At 34.9% G+C, this 21,782-nt stretch overlaps 1 protein-coding gene across 8 annotated transcripts in view; it reads right to left on the bottom strand.

The window, feature by feature from the left end:
• The window catches only part of LOC125674350 (uncharacterized), a 21,761-nt gene extending 648 nt beyond the window's left edge, over positions 1 to 21,113 (bottom strand). The window contains exons 1-6 of one of the 8 annotated variants that reach the window (XR_008801344.1): positions 20,604 to 21,107; positions 17,335 to 17,412; positions 13,150 to 13,203; positions 9,216 to 9,269; positions 8,060 to 8,203; positions 1 to 3,967 (exon numbers count right to left, since the gene is read on the bottom strand). The exon at positions 1 to 3,967 is cut by the window's left edge and continues 648 nt beyond it. Coding sequence is in view for 2 of the 8 variants with exons in the window: in XM_056159295.1 (XP_056015270.1) it covers positions 8,125 to 8,203; positions 8,312 to 8,634 (402 nt within the window). In the remaining 6 variants the exon portion in view is untranslated. Of the gene's footprint in view, positions 3,968 to 8,058; positions 8,204 to 8,311; positions 8,657 to 9,215; positions 9,270 to 13,149; positions 13,204 to 15,671; positions 15,799 to 17,334; positions 17,413 to 20,052; positions 20,171 to 20,239 lie in introns of those variants that run through there. The other 7 variants (XR_008801345.1, XR_008801346.1, XR_008801348.1 and 4 more) reach the window with 7 other exon arrangements.
• Positions 21,114 to 21,782: the final 669 nt, after the last annotated feature.

The following is a 21,782-nucleotide window of genomic DNA, read 5'->3' as shown; positions in this document are numbered from 1 at the left end:
AAGGACTACCACATATTAATTTAGTTTCATGTTAATATCAACCTTTAAAAAAGATATTTTATAATTGTGTAACGTATTTCCACTCTCCTGTGATGTCATAAGCTTTCGCAAAGTCAATGATTTGATAAGATTTATGCATGATGGGAACATAAATTTTGTTGAAGTCTTTTTCAATAGTTATTGTAAATAATCTTGTTAACCATAAAATATTTCAAAACTCACGTATGAGTTTCGAAATACCGAATCCAAGGGTAATAACTCCTTTTTCATTAAATTATTTATCAATTTTTTATGCATAGATTTCCTTTACTTTTCACAAACATATTTGTATATTTTTTTTTAAGAAACAGTTTCATGAAATTGTTATGAATACCATTATATCGTTTTAACAAGTTTTTGTGATAATGAAATGTATTTAAGGAAAATTGTAATTTTCTGACATCAATAACAGGTATATGCGTGCTAATTGATAAATCTTTTTATCAATGCTGCAACATACTTATCTTATCATTTTTATTAGTTACTAAGATAACCATTAATCAAATATAAGATTGAACCTATAATTCTACAGGGGTGGAATTACCTTAAAGGCATAGGGTCTAAGATATTGGTGAAATGTTGCATGTTCCAAAAAGGTGGCGAAATTTAAGATCATATTAACTAGAAAATCACACAAAGTTCTTCAGTATGTTTACAAACACATTGGATAACGATAGTAATTACAAAATAATTCCCTGTTCTCATTTGCCTAAACTGGTACCCTTGTTGATTTCGCATCTCTTGTTTGTGTGTAGCCACCAATCAGTGGGGTACCAGTTTAATATATTGTCCTCCTGACAAAATTTTTAAATAGGGCTAAAACGTCAAAATGACTTAAATTTCAAAGCGCTGCAGCTATAGATAACTCATAATTAATACTACAAATTTGTTTTTTGGAGTTTTTCTTGCAAAATATTGTGATGTCATTTTTGGGAAAAAAGATAGATCCTATGCCTTTAACACATATTCACTATGTATACCAAGTTTGGTCTTACCCCAGAGTCAGAAACCCTACCCCATGGATTACAACATCTACATTTTTAGTAAAGGCCTTCCTCCTCTATCCGACTATGCATACGTTTTTCTTACAAAATGTTCAATTGTTACCTGAATTTACTCAGAAGACAGGTCACCAGAGATTACCTATGTGACCTAAAATTCTTATCAAAAACCAAAATTGTAACAAAATAAAAACAATCGGGTAAGACATCAATGTACATTTGAATTACCGGTGCATTACTACCCTAACAAGTATAGCATTGCCTCATTATTATCAAACATTATATTTCAATACATTTGAAAATGAATACACTATAGGTGCAACAATTATGCCTTAAAGCAGCATCATAAAGTCAAAGAGCACAATATATCATCTCAATAAGACAAAACACAAGAGAACATTCTGAACTCAGATAGTATACATATGAATTAAACTGTAGTGGTCATTTATCAACATATTTTCAAAAAAATTATATTGAAAGAGAAAATATCATAGGCAGTAATGCTCACATGAGATAGTCATAAACACTAAACGAAAATCCTATAACAATACACAGTTTAAACAACAGAGCACTTAGTCTTATTGCATGACATATATTATGAACATGGCAAACTAGGATTTACCTTTTATATGTATACCAAAACCAATGACAGTGTATATTTTGTGATCATTTGAATTACATTTCTCTGAACAAAATTCTAAACAAAACATGTCAACAGAACATACTAGGTTATGAATATTCAAAATGGTAATGGATTCGTTTGTACCTTCCAGTTTCAGACCATTTTTTAAATTTGGTAATTATGAAAGGCTTTAAACAAGAGGCCCAAGGGTCACATCACTCACCTTAGTCATCTTAGCTCATATTTAAAGATTTTCCCTATATATTTGTGAGTAAAACTTTGATCCCCCTTGTGACCCCATCCTACCCCTGGGGGCCATTATTTTAACAAACTGAAATATATGTCAGAGAGCTTTCATGTAAATATCAGCTTTTCTGGCTGAGTGGTTCTTGAGAAGAAGATTTTCCTTATGTATTAGTATGTAAAACTTTGATACCCTATTGTGGCCCCATCCAACACCCAGGGGCCATGATTTGAACAAACTTGAATCTGCTTTATGTCAGGAAGCTTTCATATAAATTTCAGCTTTTCTGGTCCAGTGGTTCTTGAGAAGATTTTTAAAGATTTTTCCTGTGAAGAAACTTAAATCTGCATTATATCAGAAAGCTTTCATGTAAATCTCAGCTTTTCTGGTCCAGTGGTTCTTGAGAAGAAGACTTTTAAAGATCGTTCCTATATATATGTATGTAAAACTTTGATTCCCTATTGTGGTCCCATCAAACCCCCGGGGACCATGATTTGAACAAACTTGAATCTGCATTATGTCAGGAAGTTTACATGTAAATATCAGCTTTTCTGGCTGAGTGGTTCTTGAGAAGAAGATTTTAAAATATTTTTCCTATATATTTGTATGTAAAACTTTGATTCCCTACTGTGGCCCCATCATACCCCCAGGGGCCATGATTTGAACAAACCTGAATCTACATTATGTCAGGAAGCTTTCATGTAAATTTCAGCTTTTCTGGTCCAGTGGTTCTTGAGAAGAAGCTTTTAAAGATTGTTCCTGTATATTTGCATGTAAAACATTGATCCCCTATTGTGGCCCCATCATACCCCCAGGGGGCATGATTTGAATAAACTTGAATCTGCATTATGCCAGGAAGCTTACATGTAAATATCAGCTTTTCTGGCTGAGTGGTTCTTGAGAAGATTTTAAAATATTTTTCCTATATATTTGTATGTAAAACTTTGATTCCCTATTGTGGCCCCATCATACCCCCAGGGGCCATGATTTGAACAAACTTGAATCTGCATTATGTCAGGAAGCTTTCATGTAAATCTAAGATTTTCTGGCCCAGTTGTTCTTGAGAAGAACAATTTTAAACATTTTTCCTATATATTTGCATGTAAAACTTTGATCCCCCTATTGTGACCCCATCATACCCTAGGGGCCATGATTTGAACAGTCTTGAATTTGCATTGTCAGATAGCATTCATGTAAATCTCAGCTTTTCTGGCTCAGTAGTTCTTGAGAAGAAGATTTTTAAAGAGTCATCCTATATATCAGTATGTAAAACTTTAATCCCCTATTGTGGCCCCATCCAATGCCCGGGGGCCATGATTTGAACAAACTTGAATCTGCACTATATCAGGAAACTTTCATGTAAATTTCAGCTTTTCTGGTCCGGTCCAGTGGTTCTTTACAAGAAGGTTTTTAAATGACCCCACCCTATTTTTGCATTTTTGTGATTATCTTCCCTTTGAACGGGACATGGCCCTTAATTTGAACAAACTTAAAAGCCCTTCACCCAAGGATGCTTTGTGACAAGTTTGGTTGAAATTGGCCAACGGTTCTTAAGAAGAAGTTAAAAACGTGAAAAGTTCATGACGACGACATACAACGGACAAATTTTGATCAGAAAAGCTTACTTGAGGTTTTGGCTAAGGTGAGCTAAAAACTGTAAAAGATATCTGTTTACAGAAATTCCATGATATAAGCACTACATTTCTATTCATTGTGTGACCCAACAAAAATGGTTTTATTTACTTCAGATATATATTGCTTTTGAAAAAATATAGGGTCCTTGGGGTAATTTATCAAAAATGTATACATGTGTTGGAGATTTAATTTGCCTGAAAAATCATAAAAGACTAGATTAATCAAGATATTGGACTAAGCAGTAAGCACTTTTAAAGTGTAAAATAACCAACATTTGAATTTCCACTTTTCTATATTCACAAGAATCGATCCCGAGGCAACCAGAATGGATATCATAGCTCCTGTGTCCAAACACACTGAAGATTTCATAAATTTCCAGAAATGTTCTCCCTCCTTTGTTCTTGTCTTTGCCAGAGGTCTTTCTTCCTGTAATATTATATACATGTACTACATTTATCACACCTAAGTGTCTGTACAATATGCTTAGCACTTTCAAAAAGATGACTTTCCCGAAATCTGAATTGATATAACTACATTACATAATCTATATGTTATTAAAAGGTAAATATGGGATATCAGAACTAGAAAATTTTGGAACTCTTCAGAAAAAGAAGTTACGAAAATTATACGTCACTTGGGAAACTCTTGTATACAAATTAGTGATCACTAAAGACGACTCATTTCTGATATAAAAATATATGCCTGGTTTAAAAATTATTTTTCAGAATGTTGCAAGTGAATATCCTTGTACTAAAACATGAGTTATTGGATTAAATTTCTGATGTTTGGTAGCAGAGATAAAAACAAAAGAAAAAGTATATTTCCTACACTGTATGCACTTGTATGGATATTTACTTTATAAGATTTTCTTGAGTCATAATAACCGACCGCTATGAAATGATATAATTAATCACAATAAATTATTTATAAATATTTCTCCAGAAATGTACATATACATGCAGTAACATGTAGCCCCACCTTCCCCCACACGTTTCTGCCCCCCCCCCCCTGTTTTCCTGAGATTGCGTTAAATTATCACATACAATATTAAACTTTGTTATTAGTACATGTATGCAAAGATCGATTCATTAGCTGCTCACTTGATATAGTAGCGGTGGATAGTACTGGAAATGCAACGTTAGATTGATTTCAACTCATGAACAGAGGAATACATCCCCCCTCCCTTGAACTGTGACTAAATACATTGGTATCATGTCACAAAGGGTGCAACGATTAACCAAGACACGGTATATCACTGAAATATTATGCAACGGTTTGATTCACGATATTTTACACTATACCGCAGTTTGGTATTCTCGATCTGGATTAATTTGAACTGTCCAATTTGGCTTTAAGATTACATGTATGTTGTAACAAGAGTACCACCAATGGTACATAATATGCCCGTGAAAAGCTAATATAAGGTGTTTCCTTACACTATGATTTGTAGAACATGGCTTCAAGTAGTATCAGCAATTAATGTCAGAGTGTGACATACTTTCTTTGCATCATAAAAACAGATCAATCAAGTACTCTCTATGTAATATTTTTATTTGGCATAAAGTGTATGTGTACCAAGTTTGATGGTACCAGCTCCAATGGTTCAGTCTTTATCCTGCTACTACTATCTTGACCTTTGATCTTGAGAAACAATCGATATTCTCCACTTGGCAAAAGGTGTATGTGTACCAAGTTTGACAGTCTTAGCCCCAACAGTTCAGTTTGTATACTGCCTACAAGGTTTTCCTACTAAGTGATACTGTGAACTTGACCTTGAACAAGAGGTACTGTGAGCAATGCTCACTACGAATACCCCCCGCTTACCCCAATCTCCCAAAGGGTGTTGGTAATAGGTATACACTACCTCTTTTCTGAGTGTAAAAACAAATGGCATGACAAACCGAACCATATTGCTACTTCGATGTCCAGTGTGTGTGACCTTTGACCTTTTGACCCCAAAATCGATAGGGAACATCTTCATCCCATGGGTAGTCCATATGTATGATATGGTGACTGTAGGTGGAAAGGATAACGCTTTAGAGCCCGGAAACCATATTGCTACTTCGATGTCCAGTGCGCTTGACCTTTGACCTTTTGACCCCAAAATCGATAGGGAACATCTTCATCCCATGGGTAGTCCATATGTATGATATGGTGACTGTAGGTGGAAAGGATAACGCTTTAGAGCCCGGAAACCATATTGCTACTTCGATGTCCAGTGCGCTTGACCTTTGACCTTTTAACCCCAAAATCGATAGGGAACATCTTCATCCCATGGGTAGTCCATACATATGATATGGTGACGGTAGGTGGAAAGGATAATGCTTTAGAGCCCAGAAACCATTGCGTGTACAGACGGACGGACGGACAGACAGACGGACAACCCGATTCCAGTATACCCCCCACAACTTGTTGCGGGGGGTATAAAAACAATAGACATCTTCTTCTCATCATGGTGATCGAATGTACTAAGTTGCAATATCCTGGAATTTATGGTTTGGTCTGTATCTTGCCCACAAAGTTTTCCTACTTAGTGATACTACGACCTTAACCTTTGATTTCTGACCTTGAAAAATGTTAGGCATCTTCCTCTCATTATGGTGATCAAATGTACCAAGTTGCAAAATCCTAGATGTTACGGTTCAGTATGTATCTTGCCCAAAAGGTCTAGACAGACAAACGGACGATGGTTACCATAATACACCCTGTCCAAATAAAGATGGTTTCCGGAAATGGAAAAATGTGGTGCCAGTGAAATATTTCTCGCCCTGTGAACCATTAATCCCAAATATGGGAGCATTTTGGACATGCAGTTGTAACAGTAACGTGCAATTAAATGATACTAAAACCAGTGTAATTGTTCATTAGTTATCATTCATATTGATACACTTGTAGCATGTTAAAAGTATCATGATACGTATTGTATTGTCAAGTCTGTATCATACAATGTATCGTATCATGAGGCAAGCGTATCGTTGCACCCCTACATGCTACCATGTTTAATACCAGTATTGAATATTAGTATAATAGTTTGATATTTCACAGTTCATACAGTTGTCTCGTATAGTTTTTTTTTTCAGGAATGAAATAATCTTATTCAAAACTCTATAATTTTCAGACCTCTCTCACCGAGTACAGAAAAATACTTGTGTGATTAACAGATTTCATTCATATTTTTAGGGCTTTCCATCTTTCTGTGGAAAGTCCTATTGTTATTGTTCTGTTTATTATTTTCCTGCCTTCAAAAACTTTTTTCGTCTTCAGACTTATCGAAAAACTTTAAAGTTCATGATATAGCACTTCTTGAGAAACTAATACATTTCAACCTGCGTCATGGAACTTTGGCCCCTTATGGAGTTATCTGACCTTTGGCAGAAATCATTGTTATCGTTACTACTTTTTAACCGTAAATGATAGGAGGATGAAACCTTTACAGGTCAATTAGTAGAATCGAAGAACTTTAAATGAAGGGATTAGCTGACCGTTAAAAGGAGTTAATGCCCCCCTATGTTTCACGATTTATACCTAAAAAAATTGACGACTCCTAAAGTATTCGTCGTAGAGAGACGGAACACACTGAAATGGGTTGGGTGACCTTGACCTTGAAAAGTAGGTCAAGGTAAAAGGTCATCCAGAATGGCGAGAAAATGGCACTTTTTACACCCTTTTTCCCACTTCACATAGCAACGAAATATCACATGGGTCAGCAAGGAATTTTCGATAGGTCTCGATATCATGAATTACAACTCTAAAACTTTGACCACACTGCGAATGTCGGCGACTCACATTGAAAACCCTGTTATCGCTACTCCTACTAGACCGAAAGTCGTGGAGATGCGAGACCTTCCTCGACGAATTCACAATAAAACTTTCGCACAGAGAAGTTGACCGAGGGAAACCGAGAACCCTGAAGCACGATTCTCGCCCCCAAAAGTCTCTGACATTGTCATTCGAGCCCACAACTTTTTCACAGATCTAGTTAGACGCGGAACCACTTGTGCAAAGCCCCGTGACCTCTCTGACCTTCAAAATGAGGTCAAGGTCAAGCTTTCCCTCTCATGGAGTTTTCGAGGTTTGACCTTGAACGTGGGCCAATGTCAAAGGTCAAGGCCACACATCAAGGGGCCAGTCTCCACAAGCAAGGCAAACCCACACATCACGACTGTCGTCCCAAAGGAAGAAATCCCCCACCCTTCAAGTGATATGTATGTTAGATCAGCTGTTTACACCATTTTGACCGGTCACATGCCCAACAACAGGATTCTAGCTAATCTGACCTACACATACACATCTGACCTACACCCATTTTCTCCATTTCTTGACTGTCTTGTAAATCAAATATTTCCATTTGCATTCATGAAAAAACATGTGCCAGATTCCATCAATGTCTGCCTGCATCAACATAAAGACTAAGTTCAGTTGTTGGTTTTTTTATGATAATGATGATGCAACTTTACTCGACAGTTGAACTCACTGACATTCCATCCCGACTGTCATTGTAAACAAATAAACACTTACCTGCAGGGTCAGATGGGATGCAGTATTCCTATTCTCCGTTCAGATCATACACTCAGAAACTTTTTTTAATTCACCAGCCGCCATTTTGTTTGGGGTTCTTTTTCACAGCCTAAATCCATATGCATGCCTCCTTGGGTGAAATGACTGAAAGACATTTTCTCCATGAATTAGAACACATAGGATGAGCAATTACAAACTGTATATCAAATTCCACAATCCATTACACACACGGTAAAGTGCACAGACTCCTACCATCTTTTCAACATGAGGCTCATAGTCCCAGCATGCATGAGCAGAGTGTCAGCACTACATGTGTAATCTCTGAAAATGTCACTTCCGGTTTCTTTACACCTCCAAATATCATATCTAACAGGTCTAAAGTCACCCCCAAACACCTGCACAAGTCCTATTACACTTTTACCCGATATGTGCCGGCTATCCAACACCCACACCCCTTTTTTTTCAAATATTTGACCGGTACTATCGTGCGAAACCAAGGCCTCAATCTCCAACACTTCAACACTCAAGGCGGCAAATTTGAATTTCTTTTCTATCCAAATCAAATTGTTTAGCATTTGAACACTACTGAAAAACCGGTAGAAGGTGGGAAACCCTCTAATTGTTCGCAAACAATTAGGATCACTAGTTATTGATATTTCCCTTTTGCGATTAATGAATTTGAAATGTGGAATTAATTAAAATATTATTTACACAACCCCAGCCTCGATCTATTCAGTTGTCCTACTTTTACAGCCCTTCCATTGGAACACATCCCAATCTCGATCAATACAAAGACATAACAATATAAAAATTAATTTCTTTCACACTTATGCATCAAAAGATATGAAACTTGAACTCAATCTGTAGTTACTGCACTACAAGTTTCAATGAATTCTCACAAGCATTATGCAAAAATATCTGGAAAACCAATGGGACAGACTGATTGACAGAGAGAAGGACAGAGAGGAAACCTAAAATCCACTTGACTTTCGTTTTATAAACCGGTAGGGGACTAATAACTGGAATTAGTCTTTGAACTTTATATGGTTATTCTCCTTGATTTTTTTTAATTTTTAAAATATTCATTTCAAGCAGACTGTTGTGATGTAATGGTGATATGTGATATATAACCTTAGATGTAAATTATGTTCCCTACCTGTTCTGCCTCTAACTCTCCCATTTCAACTAATGATGTTCATGATTGTTCCTCCTAGAAACAAAATTTTACACATCAAACACATACATGTACATAATGCATATTATACATTTATTGCATGATAGTGAGGGAGATATGAAGATTTATTCACCCAAGAAAAATCCTATTCCCCGAGGGCAACGCCCGAGGGGAATATGATTTTTCTTGGGTGAATAAATCTTCATATCTCCCGAACATTCATGCAATAAATTGTTTATTATACCGAAACAAAGCAAGACCACAAAATTGCATTTGAGATTGGAGTCCGCTCATCTATACATTGTACATGTATGTAGCTGAGATTGCCCTAACGTTAACACCGCGTCTCAACGAATTAGATGGTACAAACTGCGAAATAGAGTGATATGATAACCAGTTTTTGTTTTACCATTCTCCTTGAATGCTGATTTACTTGCTTGTTTTTGTATCAACCAAAACCAGGCGATTTAACTGTGTATCAGAGACCCGCATATTTTGTGCCTTACGAATTATGGAAGTAGAATGACTCGGACTTATTGTGACGTCACAATACATTTCGTCGTCTTTGACATTAACTTTATGGAAAATGCACGAGGCTGCCCAAGCGGTAAATATGATAGGGAGATATGATGTTTGAGAGGGAGATATGAAGTTTTGTTATCCCTGGCATGTGACCGTCTAGACCAATCAGATTACGCGTTGCATAGAATTCTCATACTGGGGTATAATAATACAGGTTTTAACACAGTAAGGCCACATTTAAAAATGTGTTTGTTTCCCCTCTCCCGACCCTAAATTTCAGAGGAAGGTCGGTAGGTAGGTAAAAAGTTTTTTTTTTAAGCTAGCAGAATTTTATTTATTATGAAATTCCCATAACCATTAACAATGCCCGATACCAAACGTCGTGAAGCACATCATCCATGTTTCCTCATCAAACTCGTATAGTCAGTTCTCGCGTAGATTCTGCTTTGATTTCCACATTTTGCAATTAGGGAAGGTGTCGATATTTCGGACAGTACTTCATGTATTTTGGAAATGCTCATTATCTTACCACTAAACTTAGGCATTGGACTACATGTATACATATTGGTTGATTTGACAAACATTGGGTTTCATCAGAATTTTCTCTGCTATTTATGCCACATACTAACACTTAAATAAAGTTAGGGAGAATGTTGCAACTATGGACAATGGTGTTAGTTTTGAACACATGGTGTTATAAAATTGGTAAACTCGGTTGCTGTCTTTTATTTATGGTTCACTGACATTTTATGCTTTTGTTTTTTGCACATTATCTTAATTTATATATGATAGTGATTTTGATTATATTTTTAAATGATATCGGTAGATCTAGTTTACCAGAAAACGTTTCAACGGGACTTGATTTTGCCGATCAAACAAAATGGATGCTGACATCAACCAATCAGAGCTGAGTTACACATGTGCATATAATTAGGTGTTTTCCAGTTTGTAACTAGTTCTAATTGTAACGGGGACCGTTACAGATGTTCCCCAAACCTCCCCCAATTAAAAAGTGATGTCCTTGTGAATCTATAGGAAAAAATCATTTTATTTTAGCCTTTAATTACATGTAGTACGTTCAATATGGTCATTTCAGTACCAAGAAATGAAAGAAAGCGTTGCACGTACATACACGCGCACGCGTGTATGATTCCGAATTTTTGTTGATGTCGTTCAACAGGCATTTGTATCATATACCCACAGTATGAATTTCATAACGTTTCCACCAAATATAAGGAAGTTATAGCGATTTTAAAATCGTCCAATCAGAAATCAGCACACGTGCATGCACGTGCTGAGCAGTAATTCTAACCACAGCAATTTGTAAGGAGTACCAAGATACATCTAAACCCCTAATATGAATAGAATTTGATAAAAAACAAAAACGTTATCGTCCTTTAAAAATTGAACATTTAAAAAACGTTGCACGCGCATGCGCGTGTGCGTTGGCATTTTTTGTTACACCAACATATAGATACACATATTGTCTACATATGCTGTGAATATCATCTCATTCGCTTCATAAATAAGATAGTTACAAACGTTTTAGCATTATCCAATCAAAATGAAGCGCACGTGCATGCGCGTGCAAATTGGTAATTTTGACCATGTAAATCAGTTAAGGGTCTCAATATCTACCTATGATATGAATTTCAAGCCATTTCAATGAACAACAAAAAAGTTAGACTGATTCCAAAGTTAGCGTACAAATTTTGTAATGCGCGTGCACGCGCATGCGTGCGCGTGCTGGCAAAATAACTATTATTTTTCATATGTACAAATGATATACTATCATCCTATTTAGGTTTTATATCGCTTCCTTCAATATTCTGATTTTCTTTTTTTTGTACCAAAATTGGAATGCACGTGCGCGCGCGTGCATGCACGTGCAAACAAAATGACTATCACTATGCACATCTACAAACGCTATACTATCATCCTGGAAAGTTTCATATCGATCCCTTTTGTAGTTTCTGAGAACACTACCGGACAAAAAAGAACCGGAGAAAAAGAATAATAATAATAATAAGAAACAGAGTAAAAACAATATGTTCCCAAACTTTGTTTGGAGAACATAAATATAGCATTAGTTCAGAAATAAGTTAAATTGAGAATGCTTCTGATTGACTGTCAAAAATATCGCATCCGTCCGAAATATCAACACTTTCCCCTACTGAAGAACACAACTTGCACACTGGATGCCCCGAATTCTCTTGTTTCCTCGCTTCTCGTATAGACAACATTTCTCCATCTCGATCTTGCAGATCACTATACCGAATTGTGAGCCGAATTCAATGTTAAACTCACTTGTAATTAATCAATAAAACAATCATGATTCTTGTACTTATTAATATCGATTAAAAGAAAATATCAATCCAAAATTCGATATTAAACAGAAGCCAACAATTGTAGTCAACCGAATTTTCACTGCCATTTGAGCAAACGAGTCTCGGGACTCAAAACAAAGCTCGACAGTTTGATAAAATGTTTTCAAGAGACTGTTTGTGTGATGAAAGAACCCATAAAATCGATATTAGTAAGTACAAGAAGAATCGTTTTATTGATTAGTTATGAGCTTAAAATTGAATTTAGCTTGTAAGTATTTGAAATCAGCCAGAGAATGCCGCCTCCAGTGGGAGGCGGCAAAATTTCTAGATTTCGGACCAGAGCACCTCCTGTATTCGTATTATTAATTTTTAATTTTGGATCGAAACCAAAGAAGATATAGAAAATTTTCGTCATTATAAAATACTGATCTGCAACAGAAACGACCTTGAAATTTTCTTAAAATTAAAAAAAAAAAAACTTCACCAGAATGGCGTAATAAAAATTTATGGGTCGGTGTGAATTTTCAGACTCGGTCGGGCGAGGGGAAACAAACAATATTTTTATTTTGGCCTAATGGTACAATGATAAGCAAGAGCTTTGGCCACAATCTCCTAAAACATACAAGATTTAATTAAAAGTTCTTTTAGTTTTTGTCTCTGTGTCATATTCTCCACTTTATCTTATACGTTACCCATCTTAGGAGGACCTCATTTTATTTTATATGTATATATGTTACCCCACTTAGGAGGACAATATACACTTGCACACATACAATTACAGACACCCCTTGTGTCCTTGGCACTTTCAACATTGTAACTTTTTCTAAGCGGCAACCAAAGGAACAATACTATTTTACTTAATATCATCAACATATTTTTTCAATGCCATATATTTCATCTTCCAAAACATACATGCTTATAATATATATGCATATATACATGTATATACATTTTCTACTTTAGGTAGACTTGTCATTGATCCCCAATTGTCACTTCTGATTGATTTCAAAGAGACTGTTGCAATGTGATGGTGATATATAATCTTAGATAAAAATTATGTTCCCTACCTGTTCTGCCTCTAACTCTTCCATTTCCACAAATGATGTGCAGGATTGTTTCTCCTAGAGACAAAATTTTACACATCAAACACATACATGTACATAATGCATTTTAACACAGTAATGTTGCGATGATATCAGGGTTTGACACTAAGGCACGTCCGACCGACCGAGTCTACTAAATGATAGGTCCGGTCGAGTAAAATGTCGATTTACTAGTCCGACTGGTTGTGTTAAAAACTAAACAAGAAACTTTACTTTAAACCGTATGATATTTTATTCTTAACTAAAAGAAAATAACTGTAAAGAGTTTGCAAGCAATCTTGAACCATGTGATGGAATAATCTATTTTAAGTTCTAATAAATAAGTAGCGGTCGGTAGTGATGTTTTACGACATCTACTCGATGTTGATTTTAAACAGTTTATTTGAATTGACTATAATAAAGTGTTTATCAAGTTAATAAATTACGTAATAAACATTTATCGGTGTTGACATATGTGTGGGAATGTCTCTATATTTATGCCTCATTCACACGAAGAATTTAATTCGCATTAAACGTAAGTTAATGCGAATTAAATCTGAATCGTGTTCACACGGAGATTTTAATGCGCATTAGATTACTTCGAATTAAAATTGACATCGCGATTTAATGCGAATTAAATTTACTTCGCATTAGCTCCGTGTGAACGCTAAGCGAAGCTAATTCGCATTAAATGTACACGCATGCGTAATGGCAAATTTGGGTCACATGCATCATACCCATGGTCAGCTATATATACTAATGTCAGTTTTGTACGAAAAACTAAGCAAAATGATAATTTACACAATATTCATTAAAATATCTATAAAAATAATTTTCAATAACATAGTCTATTCTTTTTCGCGCACCCTTTAATAGAGATGCATACAACTTTAATGCGCATTAGTTTACTTCGCATTAAATATTACCGCAGTGTGAACGCTATTTAATTCGATATTTGATGCGAAGTAAAATTTGATGCGCATCCGTGTGAACGAGGCATTAAATACAACTTCTCGTCCTCAAGGAAAGACGTCCCAGGAGAAAAAAGAAAAGGTTAGGAAGAAACAAAGCAGGGCTTATGAAATATAAAATAATAAAAAGCCGGTTGAGGTCATTTTATACTAAATAGACTAAAGAATACCCGTGCCGGGTAGAATTTAAAGAAACAGAAAACGTGTTTGAAAATCAAATATTGAATGACGTGTGACGAGACTTAAGATATTTTTGAGACGTTTTGGTTCAAACTTAACGTTTGTCATTTAAATGAAGTATTTTTAAAATATGGAGAAAGTTCAAACTATCAGGGTTTTTTTCTGGAAAGTTTGTCAGGGCTAGTGGATATAAAGTCAGGTCTAGTAAAAATCATTTGAAGTAGCCGACTGGTCGAGTGCTCAAAAAAGTAAATGTCACACCCTGGATATGCAAGAGTTTTGGCTACAATCCCCCAAAACACACAAGATTTAAAGTCCTTTTTGTCTTTGTCTCCATGTCATATTCTCCATTTTAATTTACATGTATATATGTTACCCCTCTTAGGAGGACAGTATACATTTGTACACACACATGTACACAGATGCTGTTTGTGCCCTTAGTACTTTCAACATTGTCACTTTTTCTTAGCCAATAATTTTTTTTTATATTTATCAACATTTTATTTTTGAATTCCATTTCAATCATCTACCAAAACATATCCAAGCATCTGCATTTTCCATTTTTGGAGGCCCGGCTATGTACATGTGTGTGTTTGTTAACTATTATAAAACGGGTTGTTTTAAATTAATTTTTCTGCAAGTACATGCATACTTTAGACAAGATTTTATGTAAAACACACACTAGGAAAACATAAAGTCAGCAATCACAACCTGAACACTGAACAATAAATCAGTGGAATGTATACCTGCATACTGCATGTTTAATACCATTTATGCAGATTCAAGGTAGCTCTACCCTTATGCGACTCATCAATACTAATGGTTGAAATTGGAAACACTGTATTAATTTCCACTCGGTATAGTTCGATTTTATTAATAACCAAAGCAAATGTATATGTTGCCACTTTTTTTAAGATGTCAAACATATAAGAACAGAAGTATAGGTCAACATCAGAAAACCACACATTTTCGTAAAGCAGAGTAATAAAACATGAGAAAAATGTATTAAAATGACAAATTTTTAATGTCAACAGTATAGAAAAACAGTTTATTTATAAATATTTGACCTATTGAGTGCCCCTACCCCTAAAAACACCCCAGGGCCTTTTTTCAACTCTCAAAAATTAAGCGCCCCCCCCCCCCCCTCCTTTGAAATACAGTACTACTCACCTTTTTGATAACAGAGTTTTTAATCTTTCTAGCAATCTCTTTGTTCCGCACTGAATTTCATAATACATGGTATCTCTAGTTCACCAATACCGGTATCTTAGGAGTAATGATAGTTTCCCCTTTACAATGCATTTCAAAGCCCCCCCCCCCCCCCCCATGTTGTTAAAAAGAATGCTACAACTTTACTTATTTTTCGAGGCATGTGTCCAACTACTGCACCGTCCTTTACAACAGCAATCGCATATTTATGCATAGGATTGTTAATTTCTATTTTTTTCAAGAGTTTCTCCCTGGAATGGATCCCAGATTATAGATATCCCTGTAAACACGAAATCCCATAACTATATTCATACTCGGCCATAGTTGTGCTACGAAAGTGAAACCGAAAGTTTAGTAAAATGTACGTGGTATTAGTCTTTGACACAAACGGTACCAAGTGAAATTGAAAGTAATAGCTACTACTGTATATTTTAATATAGACAAGAATGGATTAATTATTAGTGTTAAAAAAATGAAATAAAATTTATGTGTATATTTAATGGGAATATTTCAGCATAGAGTACTAAATAACCCCCCCCCCCCCCTTTCAATTTTCTAAGCACCCGGGGTGCTCAATAGGACACATATGGTATGTATAAACTGATAGTTGATATTAGGGGAATCTTTGTATAAGACATACAGTAAAGGAATGCCAGGATAGGAGTTATCGCCCTTTACCAACTGGGCTATCAGGCCATCGGTGAGCAGCCCGATTGACTGCTGCTGGATATTGTACATGTGTTTTCTATCCTGAAGCCTTCACAAGGTCAAAAAATAAAAACAAACAACTTGTTGGATAAAAACCAATCACAAATTATGGAAGATCTTTTTTAAACATTCTTATCTACTCCTACAGTTTTTATTCAAATGTTGCTGAAATCTTTCTACTTTCCTTCACTATGTTTATCCAACATAATATGTAAACAATAATAAGCTTCAAGAAATAGTATAGCAAATAAGAAATGAAATGTGCCTTATTTTAAAAATGAATCCATATAATTCATGAAAAGAAAATCTTTAAAAACAGATAAAATTTCTTTGAATTTTAATTATAACAAGAAAAAATTAAAACAGTTCATCATTTCTTATGATTGTGATAGCATCAGTTATCTGATCCAATATTTCAAAGATTGCACATGGAATTTTATAAAGGCAGATTTTGAACAGTCATGGACACAATGATTTTGGGATGGTTACATGCACATACCTATACCTCAGGATGTTCCTAATGTAATTTGAGATGCTAATTCATATTTCTTCTGCAATTTGTTTCAAATCGACATTATATGATTAATCAAAATGTAAATGATCACAGGTCGACCCTTACAGTATATGACAGTTCATTTTACCATGTTTACAAGAAAGTTAAAAGGCACACACAAAAAAAACCCATCGTGACATCGTTTCAAATATTTGAAAACCTTTCTAGTTCAACAGGGATTTAAAGTAGATAAAATAAACAAATCAGTGGACCATTAAACCCTTAGAACTCTAGTCTAATTAAGCCTACATCTCCACTGGATTTAGAGTGCATTTTAATGCAACCCATATTTGTACACTTTACTTCTTTCTAAATCTAGGTAATTTATTATAACAATACTAAATAGTTCATGATATCCATAATATAATCAATAGATAGATTATTATAGGTCATGTTTTGATTGCATTTTGTATCACTCTAGAATAAATATATAATTCATTATATCATTCACTAAAAACCCATGCATGTACCCAGTGTTAAAATAAATCAGAATGGTATATTTTAATCATTTACTATCTATTATCAATTATAGGAACTCAATATGCTTACCATTGTATTTAGAAATGTGTCCAACAGAAAAGCCACTTTTGTACAGATCAGTCTTAACCCAATCGACACTTTCCTCCTCTAAAACAATAAAAAATATGTGTACATCATAACATGCATTCATTTCGGATGCAGAAAAAAAAATGTCATAAATTCTTATTACATGATTTGTTTTCTTTTATAAATCTCTAAGAGCAATAATTACTCCTACTCCTTGAAGATTAATTGTATATGTTTAATGCCCCCCTCAAGAATTTTTCACTCATATGGAGACATGCATCACCATTGCGGTAAAGGGCTGCAGTATTTAAAGGCCTATGCTTGGTGCTTACGCCCTTTGAGCTTTAATGTGCCACACATGCTGTGACACGGGGCCTCTGTGTTTGCGGACTTGTCTGAAGGACCCATTTAGTCAACTCTTACGACAAGCAAGGGGTACTGAGGACCTATTCTAACCTGGTTTTCCACAGGAATTATGAAAAACATGACAGATGTCATGTAATTGGCACGTTTGGCAAGAGGTACATCACTTTTTATGTCCCAAAATTAAACAATTTTTCCACAGAAGAAATTATCAAAAACTTAATATCTTAGTAGAAAGTTATAGAAAAGCATATGCAGTCACAGGAACCATATCGGCAATTCAATATTGAATCAGTGGGACCAGGGCTCGAAATTAACATATGCCCGCCAGTCTGTGACTGGTTAAAAGTCTGGCAGACTGACTGACATTTGTTCTAGTCAGTCCGATGGGACTGGTTTATTTTCTAAAGCATCATTTTGGAAAATATACTTATGAAATTTTATACACACATTTGGCATGCTTTGATCTGTAGATATCAGACGAATCTGATTCATAAATATAAATCCCACATTTAAAGGACACATCGCATGTTTTTAAACTTTTTAATTTTTTCAGCAAAATTAATTCATTTCATGCCTAAAACTACTTTACATGTGTTTTAAATGAAACAGTTTGCGTAGTTTTCGAGTTTGAAAGCGATGAAATTCAAATCTTGCGATATGCATATTTTCTTCGATATTTTACGCGCCATTATCTGTGACGTCATATGCGACCTCGAGCGAGAAGATTTGAAAACAGTTGATAGCCATTTCATAAACAGATTAGATTTCATTGACAAACAAACAATTATCACATTAAAAGCTTGTAAATAACATTGCATTAGGGTGTTTTGTGCCGTTTAAGGATGTACTTGCTGTCAGTAGAGAGGATTTGGACTGTATTTTTATCAATTTTCGAGGGACAAGACGTGAATATTTTTTGTCGGCACAACGACTTTGCCATAAAACCCCCCAGTAAAATTTGTCCCTGTACTTTTTCTAACAAGCACTTGGACAAATACGTAGATAAACTGCGAGAAAGTGGTTCTATCGAAGCTACGCACTATTACATATAGGCCTACGACATATGCTTTCCGTTCTGCTCTCGAATTCAATACACACTCGCACCAACTGACCTTCACCTTGTAACAACATAGGCAGAACTTTGCTAGCAGTGTCTACCAACTGGTAGTTTTAAAAAAGAAATTTAAAAATAATTGAACTTTCAATTATAAATAATAAAATATAATATTTCCCGACTTTGAACTGAATTATAATGCTTTCATTTTTTTAAGGAACGCGTACGTGTTTACAACAACAGCACGCCGCGCTCCCACTTCCTACGTAACAACGTGTTGATAACAAAAAATAATAATTAGGCCTAATAAAATTGCTTTAATAAAATAATTTAAAAGTATTGTGATTTTCACAATAAGTTTGATCATTATTATTATTTTTTCTTTTTCGAAATGCACCCGTGACAGTAGGCCTAGTTGTCAATGATACATAATCGTATCATAATTTAAGCCTATCTAACTTCTCCAAAAATAAATTTAATAATAATTGCACTGTTTATTTTAGAAAAGCAACAACGCTAATTACAGTTGTTTACAGAAATGGCATTACCAAATTGTGTTTAGACAGGGATCCGATGTAAACATTATTTACTCGCAAATTTATGCAGATTTCATACTCGCTTTTCTCGCTACATTTGGGTCGCTATTTGTATGCACTGGTGGCTAAAAGATATAAGACTCTGGAAATTTGTCAACATCGAAATAAATGTTATCCATGGTAAATAAATTAGGCCCCTAAAACCCGAGTTTTTAAAAATATCTAACACTACTTTTACAACAAGTTGATCGACGAAGGTCGCATATGACGTCACTGTACCACGTGACTACCTATCTAATTAACTAGGCTTTTTGAAATCGGGGCTTAGATTTAAGTCCGTATTGTGGCTAATTATCGCAATACTTCAGCGAACGAACTATTACAATTAATTTCTATAAGCATAAGAAAGACAAAATGCATATAATTCTGTATACTTTGAAAACACGAGATGTGTCCTTTAAGTGTTACAATATTATCTGAGACATATTGAGTTTAATTTCATTTTAATAACATTAATGAAATATGTTTAATTATTTCTGGAAAACTCTGTTGGACTGGTAAAATTTTCTGCGGACTGGTTGAAATTATACCCCATCAGTCCGACTGGACTGGTGACATAAAAAGTTAGCTTCAATCCCTGTGGGACAAGATATTTTTAAAACGTGGATAAATTAGTATTATGTGGTAATGACACATTTAGCTAAGATTCCTAAAACATGAAAATGAAAAACGTAAAAAGGGACAACATAAATTGGTGAGAAATACATGTAGTTATATCTTTCGAATTTCCTCCATTGTTTACAATAGTGCAATATCTTTGAAAGATGCGCCTTTGACAGGGACCAGTCATTTAGTCTGTAGTAATAATAGTAGGGAACATAATGGGGTGGTATAATATAGACCCTACAATTATTGCAGACAAAACTACCGGTTCCTGTGGTGCAATACGTACACAATCAAAATAAGGACAATGCACATTGCATTGCAAACTGCACGGCGTCTCCTGCATTGTGTCGCTAAGTGCAGGGCATAATGACAACACATTTTTGGGATTCTCTATATCCTAGAAAACCTTTATAACAATGCTAAACCATAGTAAACGACGCGACAAATATTGTCCTAGTCGTGTGTCATGGCGTGACGAGATCGAGACTCGGAGACGGTAGACCCTTCTTTCGCTGCCCAGTGAAGAAAACCAACGCGGTTACTCGTACTCGTAGGGGAAATTGTAATAGCCTAAAACCTAACAATATATACTTTGCGAGAAATGTGCCTTGAAATCATTTTTGAAACCAAAATAAGAAAAATTTACTTACACGTGACAACATCTTCGCAGACGCTGGATCCTTTCCGGGTGTCTCCGAAGGTTCCCGAAGTTCATTTCCGTAACATGACAGCAAAACAGAACGCAACAAAAAAATCACGGTGTTGGAAAATTAAAATTTTTTAAATACCATCTTTAAAAATATTAATCTAGATAATCTGACACCTAGTGGTTCAGAAAAAGGAAAAAATCAAACGAAATTTAAATATATTTCCGCTTTCGTTTGTGATGCCCATTTGAAAAATGTCTACACAAGTCGTGAAACGTATATTGCCAAAATAATACACGCTAGTTTTTAACAACTCTAGAATTTACACTTTTATGAATAAAATGAAATCTTTTTGCCCGAAATGTAAAGTTTAGATTCTAAATTTAAGGAAAGAAAACACATTTTACTCAAAAGTTAAATACATAATTTCATTTTACAAGTAGAAAATTGGGCAGACTTAAAAACGTCTGCCTAATTTATACGTCTGCCTAACGGTGGTCGATAAATATTTTGCGTCGGCTGAAGTCTTATAATAGGTATGTATATATATACATATATATATATATATCCATGGTTTGATGCAGGATAAAATTTCGTACACTTGAGTGCAATATCATTTTCATTCTATTATCTTTTTTTTTATCAATATCATTTCATTTTCTTCTTTTTTTTTTAATCCTTTGAACATAGTTTACTTGGCCTTTAAAACTCTAAAATGTAAATCTTTTATGTTATTTCTTATATCATTTTTTCCAAACTTTTAGTTACATGAAAGTCAATAAAATTATCCTATCGTTACACTAGAGATCGGGCTCAAAATTTCCATTATTTTTGTTGACAACTTACATGGGTTACTGCAGACGATAAGGATATGTTTTAAACCATGAGAACATAATGAATGGACATTTCTTTCCATGGTAGGATTAATTTTAAATCTACCTCCATAGAGAAAAGAGTTCTAGAAAATCAGACATAAATCGCAATCGTAAGTGTTACGACTACGATAGGTTTCGTGAAATGCTCGTATACGTGCGAGTCAAATGATCTTAAACGTAATCGTACGCTTACGATCTACGATCGGTTAGTGAAACGGCCGCCAGAATCTTATAGTCTCCAAATGATGAATCAATTTATCATCAGAAGTGGATGTAGAAAATCAGCAGTTCACCAGGACTGGATGTA

Source organism: Ostrea edulis, chromosome 3 (genome assembly GCF_947568905.1).
Source record: "Ostrea edulis chromosome 3, xbOstEdul1.1, whole genome shotgun sequence".
NCBI classification, from domain to species: Eukaryota; Metazoa; Mollusca; class Bivalvia; order Ostreida; family Ostreidae; genus Ostrea; species Ostrea edulis.
This window is presented reverse-complemented; position numbering and strand designations above follow the sequence as displayed.